This window comes from Nannobrachium achirus (assembly GCF_963921795.1).
Source record: "Nannobrachium achirus genome assembly, chromosome: 18".
Lineage (NCBI taxonomy): Eukaryota > Metazoa > Chordata > Actinopteri > Myctophiformes > Myctophidae > Nannobrachium > Nannobrachium achirus.
Genome location: NC_137825.1, coordinates 50,234,443 through 50,252,502, shown reverse-complemented (window position 1 = coordinate 50,252,502; position 18,060 = coordinate 50,234,443). Strand labels below are relative to the sequence as shown.

General features: G+C 43.1%; 2 protein-coding genes across 2 annotated transcripts; both read right to left on the bottom strand.

The window, feature by feature from the left end:
• Positions 1-647: 647 nt before the first annotated feature.
• Positions 648-17,868, bottom strand: dnaaf3l (dynein axonemal assembly factor 3 like; the record flags this gene model as incomplete). Its single annotated transcript, XM_080747494.1, has 11 exons — positions 648-792; positions 5,485-5,559; positions 7,199-7,313; positions 8,147-8,306; positions 8,904-9,026; positions 9,716-9,838; positions 11,304-11,513; positions 13,070-13,224; positions 15,098-15,191; positions 16,749-16,855; positions 17,787-17,868. 11 exons carry the CDS (start codon positions 17,866-17,868, stop codon positions 648-650), a joined length of 1,389 nt encoding a protein of 462 aa, XP_080603620.1.
• On the bottom strand, positions 2,948-4,354 carry LOC308303814 (nuclear factor 7, ovary-like; the record flags this gene model as incomplete). Its single annotated transcript, XM_080748313.1, has 1 exon — positions 2,948-4,354. The coding sequence occupies one exon, from the start codon at positions 4,352-4,354 to the stop codon at positions 2,948-2,950; it is 1,407 nt and encodes a 468-aa protein (XP_080604439.1).
• Positions 17,869-18,060: the final 192 nt, after the last annotated feature.

The window sequence follows — 18,060 nt, the reverse complement described above, 5'->3', positions numbered from 1 at the left end:
TATATATATATATATATAAATTCTTAAGGAAAATATGTATTTTTATTTCCCTGTAGGAAAATAAAACAGGATGACCCATAAAACTTGGTCCACGACCCACACATGGGTCCCGACCCACTGTTTGGGGAAACGGTGCACTACTGCAGTGGTTCTCAACCTGTGGGTCGGGACCCCCAGAGGTCCCAAATTATTTTGGGGGGGTCCCCAGATGATTAACTTAATGTGCAACATTGTTTTCTCACTCAGCAGTAAACAAACCAACATACAGTTTAAGTGTATAGAGGGTATATGCAGGTTCGAAAGGACTTTTTAATACCTCTAAAATGACAAATTAAACATTGGTCAAATTGTCAAATATTAGAGGCAAACATTGTGAAAATATCAGATCTACAAGCTCACAACGCCTCGCAACGCGAGGCGTTGTGAGCATGTAGATCTGATATTTTCACAATAGAACCGAGTTATACAAAATGTAATTCCTCAACTCTTGGGGGGTCCCCGGTTAAAATATGATTATTTTGGGGATTGCAGCCTGAAAAGGTTGAGAACCACCGCGTACTGTAAGGCCCTGCTAGAGATGCCGGCGATCAGAGAGCCCACAGTATATTTCGAGCTGTGCCACACGTGTCATGGACTCAGCCATGCAGTTACTCCGTCTGCAGTGAGAAGGTGGCGTGGACGTCATCGCGCTCCATCTGCCGTCCCGTCGGCGCGAAGCCAGCATCCTTAGCGATGTCCACCACTCTCTCTGCGAAGCCCGCCGCCTGCTGTTTGGTCAGGTCCAGTAGGTAACTGAGATGTACACAGTAAAGAAGGTGCTGGTTTTACAACCTAGGCATTTAGCAGATGCTCTTAGCCCAGACCGACTCTCTCACAAGTGGGAAATGGGATATAGGGCATAGCAGCGGGCACGGTTTTCTGGTGCAGCAGAATAAATGCTCCATTCATTTTTCCTATTGATATGATATGATAATGATAGTTACCTACTCCTTAACCCAGCTGAACCCTTATGAGGCAGCCCACAAGGAGTGCAAGGGGGGGAACAGTGATAGCTGGAGCGCACACACACACACACACACACACACACACACACACACACACACACACACACACACACACACACACACACACAACGTGACATAATTGGAACCACAATACCTCCAAGTAAACTGTTTTAATATTTTATTATGGTGTTATCATTTAATCAAGTGGCTGCAGGGTTCATAGTCTACCTCACCGTTCTGGTTTCATAAAACTAATGTAATATTTAAAGCTATACTGTGTAAGATTCTCAACTAGTGGTCAGTAGCCATATAGCAAACCGCGGTCGCGTTCGCGTCTTTCGCCCGTTTTTCGTACCTTCACACCCCCGCGTCTGCCTCCACAACGCCGAGAGCTATCTTTAGAGGGGTCCCTGGTTCCTGGGCGTTCAGGCATTCCGGAGAAACGGACGACTTCACCCTGCCTGGTAGGCGAGATTACTTTTTGAGTAAAGAGACACACGGCGACTACAAATATGGCGACCCCACTTCAAGACCAGGGCAGATAAGCTGTGATTGGCCGGTAGTGTACCATGTGTGCATGATCGGCGATGTGATTGGGCAACGTATACACAACGTATACAGATGATGCAGATTACGTCATCATGGCGCGAAATTCTCCCCCCCTCACGGCTCATAGAAAACATATAAAGAGAAGGCTTCAGAAGCTGAAAATAACGGAGTGGGTGTTCTAAAACTTTAGCGATTTAACAGTTAGGACAATTTTAAGATTTGTTTTATAAAAAAAGTTACATAGTAAAACTTTAACATACTGACCTCTGCTAGCCATCATATTACAACATGTCATTCTTTATATTGTCATAAAGACATTGTTCCAACGTGACGATTCTATATTAGGAAATAGTGTCAAAAGTACAGTACTGTTAAATGCAATATCATAATATCATAATAATAGTCTGATACATTTTAAAGTAAAGTATCTCGATGTTTACTACTGAGATAATTACATTTCTATAGATCCCCTAAATATTAATTACCATTATTGTTGGCACTAGTACTATTACTAATATATCATTAATACATCATCATCATCATCATCTGATGTGGCCAAATATGGGGTGTACATTGTCGCACACTTGGAGGCAATCGGTACCGAGAGTGTTCAATAAGAAGTCACTAGGTTGAGTTTCTGAGCGTTTGTTTATTTAACGAACATATCAAAAGTGTGTGATCTGTCTCATGACAGCCGGGGCTGTCAATGAGAGAAAGCACATAAGCATACGTCCGGGTCAGTTTAGTCTAGGGACAGCACGTAGCTGTCACCAGAGAATGGCCCAGCATAGTGTATGCCCGGGTGCTCCAGTCTAGTGAAGCACCCCGAATAGGAGAAAGATACAGGTATATATTGTCTGGCTCTGCCCCTTAGGCATAAGGGGACGGAGCAGCACAACAATGGCATGGAACCATACAAACAGGTTTTGTTACATACATTGATTGGTCATTGCACAACATACAATACATGATAATTACAAGGAAACCGATAATTCCAAGGAAACAGAGTGAGCAGCGAGTGGTCGTCGTGGTCAAACAAGTTACAGTCTGATCCTCTGGCTTTGAAGGTTTCGTGCGTGCGTGCGTGCGTGCGTGCGTGTGTGTCTGTGTGCGTGTGTGTTTGTGTGTGCACGTGTCCCTCAGTTCCTCAGGGTGACACAGCGTCTGCGTTAAACCAGACTAACAGCTTCTTATGGGCCTGGGTGCAGGTATGTGGTCACTCATGAGTGACCACACAGGTTTTCAGCAGCTTCCTGTAGTGTCAGTCCAGGAGGCGTTTGCGTAAGCTAGAGTAAGCATGACCTTAGACTGGACATTTATACCATATTGTACTATGTAATATAATTGTTCGAACTGATGTATAGTTACATAAATTTACTGCCACTACCACACATCTAACTACATGGTTCCAGAGTTAAACTAATCTTCCATGGTAACATCCTCAGAGGGCGAGTGTGATAATTGCCAACGAATGGAAAGAGTGTGTCAGTGAAAGTGTGTTTGAAGGTGTGAATGCGTGTGTTAGTATCAGGATCAGAGAAGGACAGCTTTCCTTTGTTCCAGTCCAGCTGGACTCTGATCTTCTCGGGGTTCTGCTTCACTGAGAGAACAGTGCGCCCTAGTGAGGAGAATGCTGTGTATTTACCTTCATATACATAGATGCTCCAGTGTTGACCCCCTCCCTTTCCCTTCCTCTGAAAAGACTCTGCTGACACACCCAGTCCCCAGCTTGTACTGTGTCCAACCTCGACATCCCAGCTGTGAGTCCCAGAGTTAAAGCCCTCAGAACCCAGGACACACCGCCAGAGGTCAAACCTCTCTGGGTTGTCAGGAAGCTGCTGTTCATCTCCACACCTCACACTGGTCAGATCATCAGACAGGATGAGTTTTGGATGGGCAGTGTTGGGGTCCAGGATGACAGGAGTGTAGCAGACAATGTCCTTCACCTTGTCGCAGACTCTGAAGGCCAGGTTCTTCAGGTGTTTGGCCTCGTCTATCAGTGCTCCTGAGACCGGCTGTGGGTCCTGCAGTGTGAACTGGGCTCTTTCCATTGTGGTCTTGTAGTTCTGCAGGAATGAGATGTGTTCAGCTCTCAGATACTCCTTTATGGCTCTGATTGTGTCTGAAAGGGTTGATATGTCTCTGTTCAGACACTCAATCTTCTCCTCCATCATCTGAGTCTTCTGCTGCTCTTCCTCCCTCAGTGCAGTGATCCTGGCCTCCTCTTCCTTTTGCAGAAACTGATGCATCTTCTTAAACCGTTCCTTCAGCTGCATCTCTGTGTGCCGGGCCCGGACCTTAATGTGTTCTGCTGTTTGGTCACAGTTTGTTTTAAGTTTATTAAAAACCTTCAGTTTCTTCTGTAAAGGCTTCAGTGATTTCTGCACTTTCTCCTTGTGATCCAGTGCAGCTTCATCGATGGGTCTGAAACGGTGGTTGGTGTGTTTTTTAGAATCTCGACACACAACACACACTGGCTGTTGACATTCCAGACAGAACAGTTTGAGTTTCTCTGCATGCAGACTGCAGAGATCCTCAACCTCAGACCCTGTTGAAGCTCTCTGCTGTCTCTCCTGTATGAAGGCCTCACACAGGTTCTTCAGAGCCAGGTTTCTGGGTGGATCCACTGAATGTCTCTCCTTACAAACTGGACATTCTTTTATTACCTTCTCTCTCCACCATTCCTGCAGACAGGCTTTACAGAAGCTGTGGCTACAGGACAGGAGAACAGGATTTTTAAAGATGTCACAACACACAGGACAGGAATAATCCTCTTCTGGGCGAGTTGCCTTGGATGCCATTTTGTCCCTGAACGAAGCAACAAACACTCTGCTCAATAAAGGAAATGAGCCAGTCAGTGGTGGTAACACTCCCTCCTCTAGAATGTTCCCTGGAGTTTACTTTCACTTTGAATGGTGGTTCTTGTTAGGTTCCAGTGGTCTGGGGCAGTATTCCCTCCTGTAGCTGTGGAAACAATGTCTGTCCTCCTCACTGGAAGATGTGTGTTTGATCTGAACGTGAATCTTATCGCCTGTCTCTGTGTGTGTGTCTGTGTGGACAGAGAAGAGTGTGCCTGACTTCTCTGTGTGCCTGACTTCCTGTTTCCTGACTGAGTCAGAGAGGGGAGGAGCTTTGACACACCACAGAGATGTTGCAACACACACACACACACACACACACACACACACACACACACACACACACACACACACACACACACACACACACACACACACACACACACACACAGTGAAACTAGCCTCAAAACTGTAGAGGGAAAACAGCTAGACCAAGTACAGAGCCAACAGTGAAGCTTAACTGTATGAAAATACATATTGTTATTATTAAAGCTGCAATATTTAACTTTAATCTGCTGTTTAGTTACTAGTAACAGTTTTGGGCTCGCTGACAATTAGGGATGCACCATCGGTATCGGCCAGATATCGGTATCGGACACTATTTGCACTTTTCGGTCAATATCGGTATCAGCAAATGAAGCTGACATTAACTGATGGCAGTAGCCGATATGTATTTGTTGTTGATAAGCATAAATAAAAGAATATTTAATTGTCATTTAATAAATAGTTTAGCGGTTTTCTTTTTTCTTTCTAATTTCACAGAATCAAAGGTTTTATGGTCATGATTCACTAGGATCCTGGATAGCTTGATTCTAGGCTTAAAAGTATTGATATAAATTGATTTTTTTTTTTGTGGCAACAGAAAACCACGCCCACCGCTATGCCCTATCAGCAATGTAAGCCTGAACCCTATAGTCAACAAAGGATGTTGGCCAATGCCATAAAATGTTAAGTGTGACTATACGTTATTTGCCATGTATTATAATAGTAGGCTATTTGGGTGTCTGTATTTGCAGCAGGTGACTGAATGGTCACCATGGTAACGAGGGGGTGTTACTATTTAAAAAACTCACTTGGCCAGTTCCACGACGAGCACAGCTCCTGGTGCTGCAATCTGTCTCAACGCAGGGTCCAACTGGTGCACCAGGCTGCAATGAAAAACACAGGCAGTGAACGCGTGGGAATGGCAATCAAAGTAGTCTGCAGAGTGGAGGAGTTGGAATGGAAATGCTGTCCTGACACATTTACATTTAGTGTGATCAGTGCCGGTTCTAGGACTCAAGTGGCCCTATGCAAGATTATAAATAATCTGTAGCATCAGATCGAAATGTTCTTTTTGGAGGCATATTGACTTGCTCATGAAGGAGGAAGGGGAGTGCATATTAAAATAATAGTGCTAGTTTTTGGACTGGGGATACATGACATAATGTAACAATATGTGTAAAAAATATCTTCTTCCTGTGATGTGGCCCCCTTATTGGTTGTGGCCCTAAGCGGCCGCTTATGTTGCTTATGCCAGGAACCGGCCCTGAGTGTGATGATGATGATGATGATGATGATGATGATGATGATGATGCACAGCAGTGGTTCTCAAACATGCCAAGGACCCCCAAATGTATTTGTGTTTGGTCACAGACCTGCATCTAAAAATATTTTGTGGACTCCATAGGATTTGCTTTAAAAAATGTAATTTTCTTTTTCAAAAACTGTCACCTTCTCAATGCTTCGAAAATAGCAGATCTGTCACGATGCGATGTGTTGGGAAGTTGGCAATTTTGGAATAGGTGAAAGTGGTCAAATGAAAACTGCGTCTACTTTTGCTGCGGACCTCCTGAAACAAACGTCACTTAGAGCAGTGGTTCTCGACCTGTGGGAAATTATTTTTTGGGGGGGGGGTCCCCAGATGTTTAGCTAACATGTTTTCTCACTCAACAGTAAACAGACCAACATACAGTACAAGTGTGTACGGGGTATCTACACATTTCTAAAGTGACAATTTTAAGGACTTTATCGACCGTTTTAGTACCTCTGGTCAAACATTGGTCAAATTGTCAAATATTACAGGCAGAAATTGTGAAAAAAGAGTTGGCATTACATTTAGGCCATGGCTACACGGAGCTGGATATTTCTGAAGCTAGACATTTTTTTGTGCTGTTGGGGCTTGCACTGCCTTGCAGCCACACGAAGCTGGATATTTTGGCCGTGAAACTGGATATTTTTTAAACCGGATAAATAAGTGGAGAGATTGAAAAATATCCGATTCACTGGATCCGTGTAGACAGGGAACCCGGATATCTCTGAAGACTTTACTGTGTGTGTGCTTGTTCGACCTAGATATCTTTGTTGTGTGGACCTAGATATTTTTCTATGTGGATATCTGAAAAAACGGGATATATGAAATATCCAGCTCCATGTGGACCTAGATATTTTTCTATGTGGATATCTGAAAAACCAGGATATATGAAATATCCAGCTCCGTGTAGCCATGGCCTTAGTTTGACCTCATCTACATGCTCTCTACATGCTCTCACAACGCCTCGCGTTGCGAGGCGTTGTGAGCATGTAGATCTGCTATTTTCACTATTTTCAGGTCAAACTAAATGTAATGCCAACTCCTACAATTCCAAGTGCTCGTCGCGGTGGGGGGGGGGGGGGGGGGTTCCCCGGTTCAAATATGATTATCTTGGGGGTCGCGGCCTGAAAAGGTTGAGAACCACTGGCTTAGAGAACCACTGTTACACCGTATGTACAAACCATGCACTCAGACTTGCAACAAATATAGCACACCTGGCGGCAACGTAGACTGTGTTGAAGAGCTGGGAGTATCTCTGCTTCCCTGGCAGTCTGGAGAGCCAATCCACCGGCAGGAACGTCACCGAGACCCCCTTCAGATGCATCAGATCTGATAAGAAACAAAGGGTTCAATAAAGACGAATATAACTAGAAAATGTGCAAATTTGTGAAATTGCAAGTGTGGTTGCCCTGTGTGTTTCAAATCATATTTTGGGGGCTATGTTTGTTTACCAGTAAGTAAATGCATCTTGTGCATTGTAATCCCCATATAGGAGTATAAGGGGGTACCCCAACAGTGCATCTATAAACTATAACAGGGCGTAACAGGGCATCATCTGGGAATCATACTTACAGTATGATTCCCGTTTTCGGGGGGAATGCCCATATATGGACATATTATATGGTCTCATGTGGTCTATGATGTCAGTCATCTCCATATTTGGGAAAAGTTAATATTAACCACTGACTTTAATTAATGTCAGTGGGGAAAATGTATTCACGAATAAATTAATATCAATTAAACAATAAAACTTTTCTCTTAGAAAAAAGCAAATTGCTAATTCCTGATGAAGCCAGTCGATTTGACATATGGCGCGAGTGTGTGGCGCGAAAACTGTGGGAGGAGTAGGAGTTAAACTTTTAGTTACTCTAGAAACAGAGAATAAAGTTAGTAAGTAATAGAGTGTGGTTGCCCTGCTGGGCAAACACACTAACTAAGCCATTGTGTGTTTCAGTGGTGTAAAGTAACTAATTTCATTTACTTAAAGGACAACTTTAGTTTTTTACAACAAGGGTTCATATTTTAGATTGTAATTAAAGAATATATAAAAGATGAGTGTTAAAATGATTTCATTTACTTCTTTCTATTCTTGTTTCTATTGTGAATCATTACATTGTGTTCTATACATTTTCTGCAATGTGCTTTTGGTAGATATGTTTTACCATGAATGTTGATGGCTTTGTGGCGAGCCTCTGGCTGCATTGATGACTCCTCTGCCATCTGGCTCCCAGTGTGTGGCTGGGAAGTAGTGGAGCGGCCCCCTCTACAGGAGAGAGAGCGGAACAACACCTGCACGTTTGCATAGGAGATGTCCTGGGCTGTCTGTGGGTGAAGGAGGCACAAACACAAGCAATTCACCCTCAACACGTGTGTACTGAAACCTAACAGTTTATTTAAACGAACTGCTGAAATAAGTGACAGCAGTGTAGTTCAGGGGTCTTCAACAGGGATTCCGGGACCCCTAGGGGGTCCTCAGAGTTACTACAGGGGGTCCTCCAAATCTTTGTGTGATAGAAGCTTGTTTTTTCCCCTTTTTTATATTAACCACTTGAACCCTAGCATCCATATTCTGAGAACTTTAGCCAAAAATAGCCGATCTACAAGCTCACAACGCCTCGCAGCGCGAGGCGTTGTGAGCTTGTAGATCGGCTATTTTTTGCTAAGATCTTTGGAGGGGGAAAAGAGCAGACTAAGTACAGTGCAAAGTCAAGTTCATTAAGTATTGACGGTTCAAGTGCACTGAAAACCCACATTAACATGAATCCAAAATACACTGATGATAGCGCTGTCAGACAATGAAACTATGGAATCTATGAACAGGTTGTGGTGGGGGTCCCTGCTTCATCTCTCTCTCAACTAAGGAGTCCTTGGCCTGAAAACGTTGAAGACCCCTGGTGTAGTTATTATATTACATTTTACCTTGACATGTTGCCCGTTCTGCGTCTGCAGCAGGGTCTTGTCATCGGTCTCGACGCCAAAGGAGAGGTATGGGCTGGACACAATGTCTCCCCAGTAGCCCCTAGCTCCCACTCTGTCACCCCTCTAACGCACGCACGCACGCACGCACGCACGCACGCACGCACGCACGCACGCACACACACACACACACACACACACACACACACACACACACACACACACACACACACACACAGTCATTGAAGGATGTAGTCGCACGACGCACGTGACATGACATCACAGCCTCAGGCACCGTGGCCATAATGGCCCAAGGTGGAGGGGCCTTAATTATTTTACACTTTAGCTATTGAAAAATAGCAGATCTACAAGCTCACAGCGCGGCAGCGAGCTTGTAGATCTGCTATTTTTGAAAAGTCGTGAAACTGTATGCAAATCTTTGAATATATGTATTTTTTAAGCGAACATTTGTAACTCAGATTTTGCTTCTGGGGGGGTCCCTGGAACTAAATATTTTGAGATGGGGGTCCGTGGCCAAATACATATCATTTTGGGGTCCTTCATTTGAGCACCACTGACACAGAAACATAGGTTTTTCAAAAAAAAACTCGAAAACTTGCACAAACTTTCGTGATTTAAAAAAAATAGCAGATCTACAAGCTTGCACCGAGTGCTGCGCTGTGAGCTTGTATATCTGCTATTTTTTCAATAGTTAATTAAAGCACAAAATAACGCAGTGAATCCTTGTACCCAGGGCCCAGAAGTAGGTGCAACACCCCTGGTCATAATACACACATGTACAGACATTTGCTTACCTGACTGAATACTCGCGTGGAGAGCAAGGTTGGGTTGGCTGTTTGGTAGATCCCTTCCCTCATCTCAAATGCCAAGCCCTTTTCCCTCCACTGAACGTACTGCAGTTTGTTGATGACGCCGCACTGAGCATAGATATTAAACAAGGAGTTGATGTAACATGGTAAATGTTGCATTCATATAGCACTTTTTATCCAAAGCGCTTTACAGAGATTTTGCATTACATTCACCCATTCACACACACATTCATACACCGATGGCGGAGGAAACCTTGCATGCAAGGCACCAACCTGCTCATCGGGAGCAGTTAGGGGTTCAGTGTCTTGCCCAAGGACACTTCGGCGGCAACTCTGGGGGAGCCCGGGATCGAACTGGGAACATCGCCGCTCCTATCCGGACGCTCTACCGGCCACTCTACCCCTGTACCACTGCGGTCCCGCCGGCAAAAATATCAAGGCAATCACCACATCATAAGACAGTGGACCCCACATTTTAATTTGTAATGGCCACAGACCCTCATTTCAAAAGATATTGTACCAGAGATCCCTATAAAAGATTTGTCAAAGTTTCTCAAGATTTGACAAAAATGTTCTCACAAAGCAATCTCATTTTCGAATAGCTAAAAAATAAAACAGGGCTATAAGTGTTTAAACTGTCCCCAGATCATACTTTGAGAACCACTATCATATTACATACTGTATGCCCGCCACTGTGTCTATTGTGGAACATTCAACAATTTCTAGAGATCTGACCATCAATCTACCAACACAGAGATAGTGATGTCGTCTCACAGCTAGAAGGTCCTGGGTTCGATTCCCTGCCGGGGGGGGGGGGGGGGGGGGGGCGCTGTGGGCGCTCGGAGCGGGTTCTCTCCTCCGCGTCATCAGCGCCCATATCCTATAGGTGGGGTTGGCAAAAGGTCCTCTCTGTGTGGAGTTTGCATGTTATCCCTTTGTCTCCGAGGGTAGGTACCCTCACAAAAAACTAATACAGTAATCCTGGTCTCTATACTGACTCCCCCTGGCCAGCCAGGGCGCCTGATGGAGGGGAAAGGAACTGGTTGGAATAACGTGTTCCTTCCACACAACTTGGACTCCTCATGCATAGTAGGAATCATGAAGTCAGTTCGTTGTCTCCCCAGGTTGGCAGAATGATTGTAGCACCCAAGATTACATTAGATCAGTGTTTCTCAAATGGGGGGTACGCAGAGGTAGGTCTATTACAGGGGGTACTTGCGGGATGGAAATTGATAGAAATGGAAAATGGAAACATTGATTTTACTGATATATTTAATGATAAAACTTGACAAATGTATGTGAACGCGCTGCTGTAAAGCTTTAAACCAAATTAAGTACGATGTTTTACTTGCAACTGTTACTGAATAGAAAACAATACATTATTTACTTTTATTTTCAACATATTGACATAAAAAGTGATCTTTTGAGAAATCGGTATATTTCGAATCAAAATGTTGTCGATTAACGGGGGTACTGAAGCCCAAAGGGTTTGAGAACCACTGCATTAGATAATTGACACCGGGGGAGAAATGGGTTACAAAATCAAGGGATAAAAAATAAATAAAAGTAATACCCCACTCTGATGCAGCTTCATGGTGAGGTCCCAGTCAAAGCAGCCCTGCCTGGAGTCATAGCGCTTCCCCAGGTGCTTCCTGACCCGGCCGTCCCAGGCCTTGGTCATGGAGACTGGGGCATCACGGCCACAAGATGCTGCTGCTGCTGCTGGTGGTGGAGGCTGGGTCCACAGCTTGAATATCCTGACCAGCTCATCACGTTCCTTATACTGTATAGAGGTGCAAACAAAATGGGATGGAGGTCTCTTACTGATATCTTTGTGCTGCAATTATACAGCAGTACAAATCTACTTGGTAAAACGAAATCAACTCAATAATATGCAATAGATATATCTGCCATTATTTTACTTTTTTAAGTAGCAGATCTGAGATGAAAAATGTAAGGGAAAATCAAGTTCTTTATTTTCAGTTTAATAAAGCTTTCCGTCATAGAACTTCTTCAGTAGCAGATCTACAAGCCCACAGCGTGCTGCGTTGTGACACATGAGCTTATATTTTTGAAGGCTTTTGTCAACGTTTTTCAAACAGATTCTAAATTATGTGGCGCTTTTAGACAACATAATCTGCCCAGACATCAGTACTAAGTGGTGGGTTTAGGAGTCAGGACCCTCCCAAATAGGGATTGCCATCTGACCCACCCAAACATTCCGGCATGGACCAGACTCTAATGTCTAGTGTAAGTACGTTTGAGAACAACGTTTAAAAGCTCACCCAAGCGGGAAGAGGTGGATCACTACAGTATGTTTCAGTGTTGATTTCGTTGACTAAAACTATGACGAAAAATGTTTGTCGACTGCGTTTCTTTCACTGACGAAAACTAAATAAAAACTAAGCTGTACGACTAAAACTAAGACTAAATATATTGACATTTTCATCAACAAAATAAAAACTAGACTAAAGCGTTAGGGAGGGTCTAGTGGGGAAGAGTGTCATTTTATGTTTGGTTGCTCTCAGGTGTTGCGTGCTGAAAAAAGCAGATCTACAAGTTCACAACGTGTCGCAGCGTGACGCGTTGTGAGCTTGTAGATCTGCTATTATCAGCACACAACTAAGTGTAAAATCAGTCATTATGATGCCATCAAGGCCTGCCAAAATACATTTCAGTTGACTAAATCAACTGTAGATTTAGTCGCCTAAAATCTTATGATATTTAGTAGACTAAAATTAGACTAAAACAAACCTTTTCAGGTGACTAAATTATATTTTATTCAAAAGACTATGACTAATACTAAATCAACATGTGCTGTCAAAAACAACACTGGTATGTATTCCAGGCCGTTCTATCAGGGGCGTCAATTGGGTATGGCAGGGGTATGCTACTGCCATACCCTGGGTCCAGGGGGGGAAATAAAGGTTACTTTTAAATCTGAATCCATGAATGTCTCTTTGTCTATCTGTGCTGGTTATTATGTTGTTAAATTACAGTAAAATAACTACAAATGCAAAATTTAACAAAATGGTCACTTTAACAAGGTATTATAATTATATTCTCCACACTTGTATTCTCCCCATCTTGACAAAATGGTATATTCCCAGGTTCCGCAGGTCAGCTAAGTTTGGCTGCACACTTGAACAACCATTCCAGGCTGCCATATCCAGCCCAAGAAACCGTAGAAACGGGGGGAAAATAGAATGTACTTCTTCAAATAAATGTATCATGCCTGTTGCTAAGGTATGGCAACAACAACAACACATTTTGCAAGACACCAGTCATGTTGCCATACCTTAGCTTTTTTCTGAACTGACGCCACTGCGTTCTATTTACCTTCAGCAGAGTGGTGTCTAGACAGGGATGTGTGGCTGTCTCCTGCATGTCGCTGACAGACAGAGAGAGCTGGGAGGCAGCCTGCGTCAGTGTCTCCTCTGTCTGGCTGCGGATCTCACTGTTCCCAAACACCTCCAGGAAAATCTCAGTCTTCTCTGTGATTGAATCATGCAGCGGTGGGATAATATTAGTAGGATAATACTGTCACAGAGCAGTCTCTTGTCAACAGACTTTCCCCATAAGACTAAATTCAGCAGTACACATTGATATATTTAAATGTATGCTACTTATAGATTACCAATCACACAGAAGGTGCACATTATGTTGTTAGTGGAAACTCTTTCATAGCTTTTTGTTTATCTGCAGTACAGGAAGGTGCTGTTATGGGGGGAGCCTGTCTGTAGTTAGGGGTATAGAGCAGTGGTTCTCAAACTTTCACATTTCAAGGTCTCCCCTTAAGTCTGACAGTGTACAAATGGAACCAAATGAACCCGTTAGTGTTCATTTGTACACTGAGTTACAGACTTCCATCCATCCATCTTCAACCGCTTATCCGGAATCGGGTCGTGGGGGTAACAACTGAGACCTCCAGATTTCCTTATCCTGAGCAACTTCCTCCACTCCCTCAGGGAGTATACCGAGGCGTTCCCAAGCCAGTTTGGAGATATAATCCCTCCATCTGGTCTTTGGTCTGCCACGGGGTCTCCTCCCAGTGGGACGTGCACCTAGGAAGGCGCTCGAGGGGCATCCGTACTAGATGCCCGAACCACCTAAGCTGACTCCTTGTAGTCAGCTTAGGTGTATAGAAGTGTAGGAGCAGCGGTTCTACTCCAAGTCTCTCTCGGGTGACTGAACTTCACACCCTATCTCTAAGGGAGATACCAGCCACCCGTCTGAGGAAACCCATTTCGGACGCTTGCACCTGCGACCTTATACTTTCGGTCATGACCCACACTTCATGACCATAGGTGAGAGTAGGAACGAAGATTGCTCGGTAGACAGAGAGCTTTGCCTTCAGACTTGTATGGGTCAATTTAGACCCCCATTAAGGAACCCACAGAGTCCCTGGAATCCACTTTGAGGACCACTGGTATAGAGCATGGCAGCAGAAGTGGTTTACTGGTGCTACTAAAAATCTCCCTTTCATTTTCCCCATAGACTTTTACAAAAATATGTATAACAATTGTGTTAAGCCTAAAACCAAGCCATCCAGGATCTCAGTGAATTATGACCATAAAACTTTTAATCCTATATAAAAACATATTTTAATATTTAATTATTTGATGTACTACATTTATAGATGCTCTAGTGGTGCCTGAAGCTCTGATTGAGGGAGTGAGGGGTGCCTGTTAATCCTGTTAGCTGATTGATTAGAACGTGGGGAGCATCTTGGGTGGTTGGCTGACCAAAAATGGAAGGGTGGTGTCTGCAGAGTATATAAAGGAAAAAGCTCAACCGGAGAGTGAGCTTCCATGGGGGAAGGTGTGACACTGTGCTCCATTAAGTTTTTGTTGGGTTTTTGGAATAGTATTTAATACAGTTGTGCATTATTGTTGTCCTGGCCTGAATCAGACAGATGAAAACCTTTATGATTCTTCTGCAAGTTCACCAGGTCTGTTCTATTTAGATTTTTCGCTGTTTTACTGACTTGCCCTGGCATTCACAAACTCACTTTGTGACAAATACAATTCTATAGAGCAACAAAATTGCACAGTGCTGTTCATAAAACTGAAGAAAAATGCACACAATACAGTGATAAAATAAAATAAAAACATTTCAAGAGAATCAACATTAAAAGTTCAACTTCTAAATTATAGTAAGGGCCTTTGACCAAATCTAGCAATAACAAGATATTAGGTCGGGAAACCAAGCAATTGGGCATGAGACTTATAACTGTACTTGCCTTGTATAAATTACAAGGTTAGTACTGTATTTAGTTGTGTAAAGGATGAATTATAACGGTGCGTAGTCACCATAAACACACACTGCCAGACCCTTAATTGACACTCATTTGCCATGTGGACTTACCATGAAGTCCCATGCTTTCTGGAGGCGTAAGAGCCAGATAGATGAGCAGCAATTGACGGGCCACCACTTCCATACTGTTTTCTATGACCCATATCTGGAGGCAAACGGAGAAAGGTCACACATTGCACCAGGGGTTTTCAAAGTGGGTGACGACGGGGCACCCTGGGGTGCCGTGACGGCAGTCCAGGGGTGCCGCGAGATAATTTGATAATATTTGTAATTTATTTGGACACTTGTTCTAACCAAAATGGCTATAATCTCAACGTTTTCCTCGCAACATGATCACTAAAATATCATCACTGTCGGGCAGAAACCTCGTATCTCCAAGTCTTTTGGTAAAGCAAAGCCCTGCTTCATCATACAAGACTGTCGCACAAAACTAGTGAAAACAGCAGATCTACAAGCGAGGCGTTGTGTGCTTGTAGATCGGCTGTTTTCACTAGTTTAGTACATTTTATAAATGATAAATACAAAACGAACGGTTTTGGACACGCAAGGTTTCCACCCAACAACGACAATATGCTATAAATATAAGGCGCTGGGAGTGAAAATTATAATGTAGGGGTGCATCGGATTAAAACAATATTTATGGGTGCCCTGAGACGAAAACGTTTGGGAACCCCTGCATTACACAATAGGTCAGTGGGCTAAATGATTGATAGTTAGGAACCAAATGGACCCTTACAGGTCTGTAACTCATGAGTGTACAAAAGGTGTACATTTGTACACACTCTGGGGGTCCGAGGCCTAATGTATACCAACATTGTTTTCTCACTCAACTGTAAACAAACCAAACATAAAGTTTAAGTGTATAGAGGGTATCTGCACATTTCTAAAGTGACATTTAAGGAATTTTGAATACCTCTAAAATTACAAATTAAATATTGGCCAAATTGTCACATATTAGAGGCAGGAATTGTGAAAATAGACAATCTACATGCTCACAACGCATGTATACCTGCTATTTTCACAATAGAACCGTGTTATACAAAATGTAATGCCTCAACTCTTGGTGCTCGTCAGGGTGGGGGGTCCCCAGTTAAAATGTGATTATTTTGGGGGTTGCGGCCTGAAAAGGTTGAGAACCACTGCGTTAGGCTACAGCTGTCGATCCACATTCGTTTACGTTAGGCTCACATGAAGGGGCGTCACAAGGGGTAGGAAAGTGGGACTGAGTTACCAGGGCCCAAGGTGGAGGGGCCCTAGTAACTTTAGCTATTGAAAAATAGCAGATATACAAGCTCACAGCGCGGCGCAAGCTTGTAGATCTGCTATTTTTGAAAAGTCTTGAAAATGTGTGCAAATATTTGAATATGTATTTTTTAAGGGAACATTTGTAACTCAAATTTTGCTTCCGGGGTAGTCCCTGGAACTAAATATTTTGAGATGGGGGTCCGTGGCGAAATTCATATAATTTTGGGGGTCCTTCACATGAAAAAGTTTGAGCATCACTGACATGGAAACATGGGTTTCTTGCACACATTTTCACAATTTTTCAAAAATAGCAGATCTACAAGCTTGCAGCGCGGCACTCGGTGCCGCGCTGTGAGCTTGTATATCTGCTATTTTTCAATAGTTAACATTCATGGGGGGCCCACAGTGAATCCTTGTACCCAGGGCCCAGAATTTGGTGTGACGCCCCTGGGCTCACATGAAGGGTATCGCTGTCCCTCAAGCCGCTGATGGTCTTCAGAATGTGACGAGGATCTGCGCTGCCAACCAGCAAGAGGTTGACCTCCCCCTGCTGTCTCTCAGGACCTGGGGGGAGAGAGACATTGAGAGGGTGAGAGAGAGTGCAGAGTGAGAGAGGCTACTATGTATTTGTATTTGATCACAAAGTTGCAATGTTACAAAGGTCTTCACATTTCTTTATTCTGAGGCCTATGTTCATTGTAAATAGTTGTTATTATTAAGTTATTAACAGTGCAGTCTGTTTGTATTATTTTTAGTTTACACTTGCTTTGGCAATAATTGTTTGCCATGCCAATAATAATTCCATTTAAAGGAGTAGTTCACCCTCAAAATGACTTTTTTTCTATTGATTACTCACGCCAGGGAGACTTGAGTTCAAGAATATTTTTTGGGGTTTTGTCGTATTCCGAAGACAAAAATGTGATTACAATAAATGTATTGTAATCAGTAATCACATTTTTGTAAATTTACCATAATCATTTTTTTTGTCTTGGGAATACGACAAATACAAAAATAATTATTGAACTGAATTGAAAGTCTCCATGGCATGAGTAAAAAAGTCATTTTGGGGGTGAAGTACTCCTTTAAATTGAGGGAGGGGGGGGGGGGGGGCTACCACACCCACATCAAACATCTTAAGACCACAAAAGCCCGAATTGTGGTCCTTTGTATTCAGTCAATTATTTAACTCTGACTCAACATCCACCTCAGTTATTTCATTTTAATTTTAATTTTTTTGCACATCAATAACAATTGTATCCACATTTAATGGAACGTGCTTGATTGATTGATTGATAGAATACTTTATTAAAGGTTTGAATAGGCTATAGGAAAAGGTACAGGACAGTACAGTTTACTGGTACAAGGTCAACTAAAAGGATAAAGACGACAAGAAAACTTTTGGGCTTATCATGGGGTCCCTTGAATACAAAATAGAGCTGAAAACATCTAGGCACAACAACAATAAAGATCACATTATAGTGCATGTTAACCTCACCTGTATTCAGCAGGTCTCGTGCAGGGCTAAATCCCCACCAGGTGATACAGCCGGGGCCGTCTAGAGTTTGTCCTGTGCTCATCATGCAGACTGTAAAAAAATAAATAAATCCGCTACTCTGTGCAAGTATAGCTGCTGATCGAGTAAAACAAATTTACTCCAGATTAATATTAGAGCAAGCTATTGTTTTGAATGGATCTAGGAAACATTAAAAGACAAACTTCGTTTACCTTGAGTCAGTGAATGTTTTCCTTAGTTGCTTACAAATCCCTAG